This window comes from Lynx canadensis, chromosome A1 (genome assembly GCF_007474595.2).
Source record: "Lynx canadensis isolate LIC74 chromosome A1, mLynCan4.pri.v2, whole genome shotgun sequence".
Classification (NCBI taxonomy): domain Eukaryota; kingdom Metazoa; phylum Chordata; class Mammalia; order Carnivora; family Felidae; genus Lynx; species Lynx canadensis.
The window spans coordinates 21,995,329-22,007,504 of NC_044303.2; the positions used below are offsets into that span (position 1 = coordinate 21,995,329).

Here is a 12,176-nt window from a genome sequence, read left to right on the forward strand (position 1 = left end):
TTTGACAAGCATAGGTTTCTGATAGCTTTAAGATCATAAAACTGAACTGGGTAGGGGCGCCTGGGTGGCTCAGTCAGCTAAGCATCTGACCTCAGCTCAGGTCATGATCTCATGATTTGTGGGTTTGAGCCCCACGTCGTGTTCTGTGCTGACAGCTCAGAGCCTGGAGCCTGCTTTGGATTCTGTGTCTCCCTCTCCCTTTGCCCCTCCCCTGTCTCTCTCTGTCTCTCAAAAATAAATAAACGTTAAAAATTTTTAAAAGATGTTAAAAATAAAATAAAAATGAACTGGGTAAAAATTTCTTGAACTAATGGAAAAACTGGAATCCAGCAGAACAAGTAGTTAATACATAGGACTGAATGAACTGACAAGGAGAATTATAATTTTTTACGACTTTTTGTTTAAAGCATTGCTAGTCCTGTTTTTCCAAATTTAAGGAAACCTTTCTTTTAAGTTATGTATGACTTAAAGCAATTTGATATAGTATACCATTGTATACAAAGATGAAACATTTTTCTCCTTATCTGACCCCTCCAGAATTTGGAAACTTAAGTATTCTTTCCATGGCAATTTAGTCAGTTATTTGCATAAATTCAATGAGAATCTGGTCTTCTGGTCTCCTTATAACACAATCGGAAAGATTAGACAGTATAGACTGAATATAGACTCAAATATGACCAGACAGCTTTAAGGAACTACTTGGAAAGACCAGCCTGGTACCTTGCTTAAAGAGTTCCCAGCTGTCTTAACAGGTAAGTAAGGAAGGTTACTTCTTGGCAGGCCTGGGAACTTCAGGATATTTTGGGTGACCTGAGGAAAGAGAAATTCACCCCAACTATAGATACTGTAGATAAAATCTGATGGCAAGTCCTTGGCTTAGTTTCGTGGCCTCAGAGGTTTTTAAGAGCTCAATCTGAGATTCCTTATGAGAAGTTTCTGCAAAGCCGTACGAAAAAAGAGCTTATATGGTCAATCACTATTTTTGCTGTACTTATGTAAATAAGGCCATGTTTAATGAAAACAAATTAATTTTACTGTAATTATCTTTTAAAATATGGGAGTAATAGTAGAGAGAAAAAGTACGTTTGCACCTTTGTCTGTATTAGATTCTAATCCTTTAGTCTTTGAGGTTTTGTTCTATACCTGTAAACTGGATTAGATCCCGATTCTAGTTACCTCAAATATCCGGCTATGACTCTCCAAAATAACATTCCCAATTTTCTCCCATGCTTCTGATTTGGAATTACTAAGAACAAAGACTGCCCTTGAATCTCCTTAGAAGAGATTATACTAGGTCCTCCTCACTCTCCAGATGGCAACCAAACATCAGGGACTTGACCCCTGGGTACATATGTCACAGCTGAAGAAGGCTGCACCTGACATATGGTCCTGTGCAAAGCTGAAGACATCAAAATCAAATTCACTAGGAAGAGAAGGAGCCAACATTGAGGTATACTGCCTTCTCCCAAGACATCAGATCCAAAACATTTCTTTTTATTCCTCCTCCCGTCTGATTCTCCTTTTACCTAATTCTTACAGATGAGGTCTTTATGATTCTTTTGTCCACGTTTTGCCTTGCTTGGGCCTTGAAAGATATCTCAGGCCATTACAAAGGGGTTAGTCCAACTTCCAAATGACTGTGGACTTGCCCTGATGCTGCCTGTACACTCTACATACCCTTAAATTGCATTGGCCTCCATGGCTCACCTTTCAGGTTCAAACCTTTCAGACTCAAATGGGAATTACCAGGAAGCACATGTGAGTCAAAATTAGCTCCCTTTGGCAGATCCACTTCCCTGGTTAGGAGTGAGTACAAATGAGGCTGTGATAAGGAATCTCCTTAACTCTTTAAAGAATTACAGAATTTGTTGCTAAAAAAAAAATAGCTACCAAAAAAATCCTTAGACCTTCTGACTAAAGTCATTCTTGGAAACAGGATTGCCCTTAATTATCTTTTGGCTGAACAAGGAGGTATCTGTGCTGTGAACAACACTACTTATGGCACTTAACACTTCTGAGGAAGTTGAAACTCAGCTGCATAAAACCAATGAACAAGCCACTTGGCTTAAGAAAGTGTATCCTTGCAGGGTGCCTGGGTGGGTCAATCTGTTTAAGCGTCTGACTCTTGATTTTGGCTCGGGTCATGATCTCATGGTTTGTGAGTTCAAGCCCTGCAATGGGCTCTGTGCTGACAGCATGGAACCTGCTTGGGATTCTCTCTCTTCTCTGTCTCTTTGCCTCTCCCCTGCTCTCTCTTTCTTTCTCTTTCAAGGTAAAAAAATAAACTTGAAAAAAAATTTTTTAATTAAAAAAGAAAAGAAAGTATCTCCCTCAACACTCCTTTAACTTATTTAATTTTGGTTGATTTGGGTGCTGGGGAACCACAGCTCCAAAAACACTCCAGATTTGGGGGATTACCCTGTCTATAATCATAGTAGTCTCTCTGGCACACTGTATTCTCTCAAATACAGCTTTCAATGTGTGCTCACAGCTGCTAACCACCAAACAAATCATCTCCTTCAGACCAGAATATCAGAAAAGAAATGAAGACAATAACTGACTTTAAAAATGTGAACCCAAAGTCATGATCTGTGAATACCACAAAGATTCAGCAAAAAACCCCACCAAAAACAAAAACAGAACCCATGGTGTGAATACCACACAAAGGATCAGCAAAACTGCAAGAATTTCAGAGCAATAGCTAGGGGTGGCGCTAATGCCTTAAGTTTTGATCACATCTCTCAGGTGGAGTCGAGCAAGAGACAACAGGCCCCAAATGGGAGTCACTTGTGCCAAGTCCACATCACCAGACTGTCACCTAATGCCTAACCCAATTGCATTTTCACCAGACTGGAATTTCCTGGTCAGTTAGTGAGGAAATCCACCTGGTAGACTCCTGTAGTCCCCCAAAAGAATGTGACCTTGGCTGAAACATTCCACTTTTTGCTAGCAACTTCCTTTTCTCGCCCCTTCTGCCTGTAGAAGTCTCCTATTTTTACAGCTTTGCAGAGCTCCTCTCTATTATATGACATGCTGCCCAATTCATGAATCATTGAATAAAACAACTAGACCTTTACATTTTCTCAGTTGAGTTTTGGTTTTTAACATATGTAATAATCATATCATATAGTATACTTGATTAATAAACTGAAAGTTTTGTTTAGTTCTTTATCTGGACACAGTTTGAACAAAAGCACATTTCTCATTAGGTCCAAAAACTTTTCTGAATGTTAGCTTTATACCAGAAATTTTCTAAATCTAGGCTTTCTTAACCAAACAATGAAGGATTTAACTATCATTAATTTGTCCTACTGAAAAATGAATACACTTTAACCTAGTAAAGGGCAAGAGCCAAGTCAATTTGCTTGCTTCTTATACCACCTAGTCCATAACTACTTAGTACTAAGCTTCTACATGGTAATAAGGAAAAATTCAGAAAACCCTATGATTCTATACATGGATAAGTGAAGCCCAGAGAAATTATGTGACTTTCTAAAAAATCCACAGGTGGTAAAAGGCAGAACCAAAGCAGAGGTCATCTTAACTGTTAAAAGTTAAGTCAGTTAAAATACTGACTAAATAAAGAGAATTCTCAACTTCTTTCTAAAAACTGGCTCTACCCATTTTTAGCACTATGGCAGTCTAGACTAATGTGGTTAGGTCCCACCTCCTACAAATATATAGATTATTTACAATAAAAAAAAAAGGTTTTAAGTGTACAGTCAAGTTCAAAAGGAAGAAAGACTCACCCTGAGGTGTTACAAAGGAAGAGAGAACTCAAAGCCAGAGCCAGAGCCGGAAGCCTGAGCTACCTCAGCAGTATCCTACCCATAGCTTAAAAGCTGACTCTGCTTTTAAGCCCTGGAGGCTGGGGATGGGCTGGGATTCTAAAGAGGTATGAAATTAAAGCTAAAGTGTCCTAATTTACACTGATACTAATCAAAAAAGCTGGTGTAACAATGATAATATCAGATAAAACAGACTAAGTTAAAAAACAGTTCAATGTAAGGCACAAAATAGTTTTATGCCATTTTCACAGGAAAGGTCTCTGAGGTATAGAATGTTAACCTGAATGTTGGCTTTGGGACAGATTGTTACAACATGAGGGGAATTTAGACTGAGAATAGGGTACTCATTATTCCCTACTTCCTTTCAAAGGGATTTTACTCTACAGTTATCCCCAACAGGACACATTTGAAATTACTTTAAACATCTTAGAACAAAGCTATATTAACAGTCAAGTTTCAGGTTCAGCTATGAGTATAAATGTCTGCAACTATGGAGAATGATATTCTGTGAAATGCCTAAAAAGGAAAGAATAGAGAAAGTTTTATAGAATTCCCTTTCTGGGCTAAACGACCATTTCCTAAACTGTAAGGACACTTAAAAGGAATACAAAACTCTTTCTTTTACAAAATATATTTCCAAAAATATATCTAAAACATGAAAGATCTATATTGGCTTTTAAAATAAGTTTTACATTTATCTTGAATTTATGAGCTCTTTCCCCTTCCCATCCCCAAATTTCTTAATAGTTTTATGTCCTCTAAATACAAAGTATATGTTAGTATCTGCTTCTGAATACTTCCAGTGAGTTTAACTTCGGAAAAGAACTGCTAAGCCCTTATCAAAAGATCTCAGGATGCTAGAGCTCATTTTATTATACTGAACCAACTGTGACAAATGGAAATGGTTGCCATTAGATGATTTTAGATTTAGATTTTCTTAGTTAAGCAGGCAGAAATAAAGCCAGACACCCTGACCAAAAAAGACTTAAAAAAAAAAAAAAAAAAGTATAGTAATAAGTTGGAAGTGTACTCATCAATTTATTATTACAATAATCTTTTAGGCTAAGTTTATCACTCTTTTTGTCTAGAGTCGAGTTTTCACCTCAGAAAATCTCTTTTATTTTTCATTTTGTTTCCAGCTAAGGCCAAAATATCAAGTTTGAGACAAAGGCTTTTCCAATCCAAACTTAAAACAAAGCAAATAAAAGCCTAAGCTGCATTTCATTTTGCACTTCCATTTCCTGTAACTCCCAGAGGACTAAATCTTTTCAGGGGATCACTGTTCCGGATCTGAACTGCTTCACTTCACTGACGTCTTGGCAAGTCATCTACGTAATTTTAGTCACAGAGTTTTTACATGAAACATAAGCGAAAGAGGAACACCTGGCTGGCTCAGTCGGTTAAGTGTCTGACTTCAACGCAGGTCATGATCTCAGGAGTTCAAACCCCCCATCCGGCGCAGAGCCCACTTCGGATCCTCTGTCTCCCTCTCTCTCCACCCCTCCCTCCCCTGTGAGCTCTCTCTCTCTCAACAAAACAAAACAAAACAAAAACAAACAAACAAAAAAACACTTAAAAAAAACATAAGCAAAAGAGGACAGTCTGTTTTGGTAAACAATCTAGTATATTAAATGGTGAGTCACTTTTTTTTTTTTTTACCTTTGTCTTTCTTATAATTAAAAGTATCTAAATATTCAAAGACAAATTATTTCTATATTCTTGTTGGACAGGAACAGTCAAGTCACTTTAGAGACTCACTCTCAAAACTAATCAGGAAATCTCCAGGAATGTATATTAGAGTCATCAAGGTAACTTTTCCCAAAATATACGTGTTTTGTCTCTTCTAGACACCCAATAAATTAAAATCTCTTTGGAAAACTCAGAAGATTAAAATAAGAAGGAAATACTATGGGGCGCCTGGGTGGCGCAGTCGGTTAAGCGTCCGACTTCAGCCAGGTCACGATCTCGCGGTCCGTGAGTTCGAGCCCCGCGTCGGGCTCTGGGCTGATGGCTCAGAGCCTGGAGCCTGTTTCCGATTCTGTGTCTCCCTCTCTCTCTGCCCCTCCCCCGTTCATGCTCTGTCTCTCTCTGTCCCAAAAATAAATAAACGTTGAAAAAAAAATTAAAAAAAAAAAAAAAAAAAAAAAAAAGAAGGAAATACTATGCAATATTAAAAAGAACAAAGTTCATCTTACCAGCTCTGGGCTTTCATTTTACCCTTCTTATGAGCTAGTATATCAGCCTGCTGCTTTTCATGGATGCTGGCAGAAGACATGAAAACTCCTGGGTCATTCACAGCACACAAGCAGAATGAGCACAGTGTCTGTGATGGTTCCCTTGCCCACAAGTCCCATAGGGGCCATGCAGATGGGCCCAGATGGATTTCTGGACAGGAAACCCAGATGGGTTGTGTGATAGGAAAAGAACACCAACCCTAGGATTCTGTTGTTTTATCACAGACAGCAAGCAAATCTCCTCTCTGTCCCAGAGGGAGACATTACCTCAACCCTCAAGGTTGCTTGCTGCAAACACAACTCTGAGCAATGGTCTAAGTCAATAGTAATTAGGGCCTTGCGTTGTGTAAGAGGCCTTGTGTTCTTTAAACCAGCAAGATGTGTTGGAGTACGAGAGAACCAGATAAGAATGTTTCTCAATACATTTATATAAACTAATATGGAAATGTATCAAGAGTTAAGTGTGAAGATTAAAATAAAAAAGAAAGATGTAGGAGCATATTATAGAATAACCTATAATTATTTGTGTTTGTTTGGTTTTGTTATTTACAGGAGAGACATGTATAGTCTTGTAAATGCACAGAAAACTTTTAGAAGGGTATATATAAGAACCTGCCTTGGAAGTGGGAATGGGAAACCTGAGTATAAGAGGGACTTCTATTCTACTTTACACCATTCTTTTTGCTTTGTTATTACAAACACATGTCTTTTTAACAAATCATAAAAATTCACCTGTTTTTTATCAGTAGATATTCTGGCCACCTCCTCATTATCTCCTAAGGGTCCATGCTTTCCCTCTTCCTTTTCCTAATTAAAAGCAGATTAAGGGAGAAAAAAGATTAGTACACAAAACACAGAATTAACTCAGTATTTCTTATTTGAAGGTTGTTTTTCTTGGCTTCGGATCATTCACTTTTTTTCCTGATGAAAGTCTGCACTGACTTCACACACTGTTCCGGTTCAAGTTCAGACTACTTAATCTAGTAAGTAAGGCCTTTACAATCAGGCCCCTACATACTTTTCTAAAATACAGAAGTATTGAAAGTTATGGTCAGAAAATAAAATTCTGTAGTTTAAGATTTCAGAGTTGGGACAGTTTTGAGGAATAGTCCAGAGTGTGGCCATGGCTAAGAAGGACTAAAGGGCAATAGAAGTAAATTAACTGGTTCATGGCCACCCAAGGATGCCAAAAAAACAAAACAAAAAAAACAAAAAAGAAGAAGAAATAAACTAATTGGAATTGGGAAGATAAGAAACTACACAGTAAAGGTATTAGATATGGATTGTGGTAGGCAGAATAATGGTCCCCCAAAGACGTGCCTGTCCCAATCTCTGGAGACTGTGACTCCATTACATGACCATGGCAAGACTGTAGCTGGAATTAAGGCTGCTAATCATCTGACCTTGAGATGCAGGATCATCTGGTGGGCCCAATGTAGTTACAAGCATCCTTACAAGTGAAAGAGAGAAGCAAAGAGAGTTAGTGCCAGTGTGACGCACCATGAGAAAGACTCAGCCTGCCAGTGCTGGCTTTAAAGACGGAGGAAGAGGTTCATGGTCCAAGACATGTGGGCAGCCTCTAGAAGCTGGAAAAGGCAAGGAAAGGGATTCTTCCCAGAGCCTCCAGAAGGAAAACAGCCCTGCTGACACTTTGATTTTAGCCTAGTGAGGCCCATTTCAGGATTCTGACTTCCACAACTGTAAGATAACTATGTGTGTTAAGCCACCAACTTTGTGGTAATTTGTTATAGAAGCAATAGGACACTAACATAAGGATGTCCACAAGTAAAACTTGAAGTAGAAAGTTTTGAGCCAGGGACCAAACTCCTTCATTTATTAATTCAACAAATATTTATTGAATCCTTGCTCTGTGCTAGCCACAGACCTAGCTGCTTAGGATGTAGCCCTTACAGAGCTTATGACACAGGAAAGTGACTATGAAGTGAGTAGATAATTAAGACAGAGTGATACAGCAGAATTCTGTGAGCCCCGAAATAGGTGGGATACGTAATAAATTAGAGAAAGTTTGAAAGTGCGAATGGCAAACTTGGTGAATGTTAACCTCTTAGTCTTAAAAAACAAAGGCTGGATGCTAGAAAAGGAATAACCTCTAAGAAGTTTATAAGAAGAGCCACATCCTGGGAATAAGGTTTCTATTCCAGCAGAACAGGAAGTGGAGAAAGTGATGATGTTGGTAGTGAAATGGTGGGGGTGTGGATGGTAGCAGTGGTGATGGTGATTACATGAACGATAATAATAACAATACCTAACAGTGAGTGTTTCCCAAGTGGCAAGCTCTAAATTATCTCTTTTAATCCTCACAACTTTACAGAGTTGCTCCTATATTGTTCCAATTTTACAGATGAGGAAATTGTGGCTGAGAGAGATTAAATAATTTGACCAAGGTCACACAGCTAATAAATGGGAGAGCCAGGATCTGAGCCCTAAATCCACCGTCTAAACCATGATGCTATCTGCTACTGTTCTGGAAAAGTACAGTGAGTACACAATGGGAAGAGTTGGAAGACAGGGATAATATATGATGTGTAGAGAAAAATGAAGCAATAATGCAGTTACTCTAATTCTTATACTAAAGTAATATTCAGGAAATTAGGTATGTTTAACTTAACTAAAATGAAAAGCCAAACCAATAGGAGAAATTATTATTTTAAAACAGCAGCCATTTTCAATAGTGCTGATTTCTAGTCTAAAAGTTTTAATTAAATGTGCTTTTCCCTTGACAGCTCAGAGCCTGGAGCCTGCTTCAGATTCTGTGTCTCCCTCTCTCTCTGCCCCTCCCCTGTTCATGCTCTGTCTCTCTCTGTCTCAAAAATAAATAAAAACATTTAAAAAAATGTGCTTTTCCCAAGAAGTCTCATAAACAAGTAGTTTCTCTCCCACTCATTTATCTAGTTTTGGGCTGGATTCTTAAAACTTCTTAGGTCTTAAGGCATAAAATGTAAAAATGTATACTTGGCTAAACAATCCTCAAGGAACATCCATACAGTGTAAATGTTTGGCAACACAGAAAATCTCAGATATAGTCGTATTTAGAAGTGGTTGTAAGTTAGGGCACCTGGGTGGCTCAGTTGGTTAAGCATCTGACTTCAGCTCAGGTCATGATCTCATAGTTCGTGGGTTCAAGCCCCATGTCGGGCTCTGTGCTGACAGCTCAGAGCCTGCCGCCTGTTTTGGATTCTGTGTCTCCCTCTCTCTCTGCCCCTCCCCCACATGTGCTCTGTCTCTCTCTCAAAAAATTAAATAAACATTAAAAAAATTTAAAGAAGGGGCACCTGGGTGGCTCAGTCACTTAAGCATCCGACTTCAGCTCAGGTCATGATCTCACGGTCCATCCATGAGTTCAAGCCCCACGCTGGGCTCTGTGCTGACAGCTCAGAGCCTGGAGCCTGCTTCAGATTCTGTGTCTCCCTCTCTCTCTGCCCCTCCCCTGTTTGCACTCTGTCTCTTTCTCAAAAATAAACAAATATTAAAAAAAAAAAACAACCAAATACCTTTAAAAAATTTAAAAGAAAAAAAAGAAGGGGTTGTAAGTTAAAATATACTGAAGCTGGTAAAAATAAATGACAATCTAAATGTCCAGTACTAAGGGAATACACACGGTACATCAATACAGTGGATTGTTATGCAACCATTAAAAAGATAATGGCAAACACATATGGCACATGGTATGTGCCAGTCACTATCTAAGAGCTTTATAAATACTAATTCAACCACTTTTCATAAAAGCCCCATATGGTATGTACCAGCTACATCCTACTTTACAGATGAGGAAGTTGAGAGAGGTAAAGTTACTTACTCAAGATTACACAACTAGTAAGAAATGGAGCTCAGATGTGAACCCAGCTAGGCTAACTACAAAACCACTAGCTATTCTTAAACTATTAGACTAAGTTGCTGTTTCAATGTTTATAATAGTATTACAGCATAAGCATTTTCCTATGTTAAGTGAAAAAGGCTGGCTCCAGATCCAGAATGAAATGAGAAATCAAAGCCATTAATAATATGTGGAGCCAGGCTGAGGGTTGAGGGAGTGATTAAGAAATAGGGAGTGGGGCACTTGGGTGGCTCAGTCTATTAAGCATCCGACTTCGGCTCAGGTCATGATGTCACGGTTGGTGAGTTTGAGCCCCACGTCGGGCTCTGTGCTGACAGCTCAGAGCCTGGAGCCTGCTTCAGGTTCTGTGTCTCCCTCTCTCTCTCTCTCTCTGCCTCCCCCCCCCCCATTTGTGCTCGGTCTCTCTCTCTCTCTCAAAAATAAATGAACATTTAAAAAATTAAAAAAAAAAAAAAAAGAAAAAGAAATAGGGAGTAACAATGCGTAACAGTTTTAATAATGTTAATATTTCACATAGGAATTGGAAGAGAAAACTACTCCAAGAGATACCATCTTATCAGGAAGAGTAAATACCGGTATACATACAGACTTTATACCCTCACAAAAATCAACTCAAAATGGATCATAGACCCAAATGTAAAACACAAAACTATAAAACTCCAATAAATAACATAGGAGAAAACCTAGATGACATTGGGTATGGCGATGACGTTTTGGATGCACAAAGGCATGCTCCATGAAAGAAATCAGTGATAAACTGGACTTTATTAAAAGGAAAAACTTCTCCTCTATGAAAGACATGTCAAGAGAATGAGAAGAGAAACCACAGACTGGGAGAAAATATTTGCAAAAGACACATCTGATATAAGACACTTATCCAAAATAACAAAGAACTCTTAAAACTTAACAATAAGAAAACAACCAGACTAAAATATGAGCCAAAGACCTTAACAGACACCTCACCAAAAAAAATATACAGACGACAAATAAGCATATGAAAAAATGCTCCACATCACATGTCATGAGAGAAATGCAAATTAAAACAAGATACCACTACCTGCTTCTTGGAATGCCCCAAATCCAGAACACAGACAACACCAAATACTGGAGAGGATGTGAAGCAACAGGAACCCTCATTCATTGCTGGTGAGAATGCAAAATGGTACAGCTACTTTGGAAGACAGTTTGGTAGTTTCTGACAAAACTAAATACACTCTTTATCATACAATCCAGCAATCATGCTCCTTGGTATTTACCCAAAGGAAGTGAAAACTTATGTCCACACAAAAATTTGCATACAGATATTTATAGCAGCTTCATTCATAATTGCAATAACTTGGAAGCAACCAAGATCTCCTTCAGCAGGTAAATGGATAAATAAAGTGTGTACATCCAGACAATGGATCTTACTCAGCGCTAAAAAGAAGGCAGTGATCAAACCATGAAAAGGACATGTGGGAACCTTAAATGCATATTGCTGAGTGAAAGAAATCAATCCAAAAAGGCTACATACTAATATATGATTCCAACTATATGATGTTCTGGGAAAAGCAAAATTATGGAGACACTTAAAAAAAAAAAATCAGTGGTTTGCCAGGGTTGGGGGTGGAGGAAAGATAAATAGGTGAAGCACAGAGAATTTTTAGGGAAATGAAAATATTCTGTATGATACCATAATGATGGTTACATGCATTAAACATTTGTCCAAACCCACAGAAGATACACCACCAAGACTGAACTATAAAGTAAAATGTAGACTTTGGGTGATCAGGGTGTGTCAATGTAGTAGGTTCATCAATTGTAGCAAATGAACCACTCTGAAGAGGATGTGGTTAATGGTGGATATCACGTGGGGTAGGGGGACAGGGAGTACACAGGAAATTTGTATACTTTCCCGGAAACTTTGCTGTGAACCTGTAAGTGCTTTAAAAAGATAAAGTTCTAATTGTCAATAAGTTAATTCCTTAATTCCCTGTTAAAATTCTTCAATGTGGTCCCTACTTATAAAATCTAAACTCCCTTGGAAGGCATACAATATTTTTTATTAGCTGATTCCTGTATACATTTCCAAGTTCATCTTTAGTCTCTTCCCTCCACCTAACTTCACCCTCCTCCGTGAGGACCACAAATTCTCTTACTCCTCCAGATGTTTCCATATGGAGTCCCTTGGCTTGGCAAATACCTACTCATTCTTCATGTCTCAGTGCAAATGCAGCCTTCCCAGTGCATCTTTCCCTCACTTCCCCATGTAGCACCTGGCCTGCAGTCTTCAGTCGTGGTAGCATCTCTGCTTATACT

General features: G+C 38.5%; 1 protein-coding gene across 2 annotated transcripts in view; it reads right to left on the minus strand.

Annotated features, from left to right (window-relative positions):
- Positions 1 to 12,176, minus strand: part of CDADC1 (cytidine and dCMP deaminase domain containing 1) — a 49,558-nt gene that overhangs the window by 35,170 nt on the left and 2,212 nt on the right. For both annotated transcript variants that reach the window (XR_003967734.1, XM_030310349.1), the window contains exon 3: positions 6,755 to 6,829. Coding sequence is in view for 1 of the 2 variants with exons in the window: in XM_030310349.1 (XP_030166209.1) it covers positions 6,755 to 6,829 (75 nt within the window). In the remaining variant the exon portion in view is untranslated. The remainder of the gene's footprint in view (positions 1 to 6,754; positions 6,830 to 12,176) is intronic.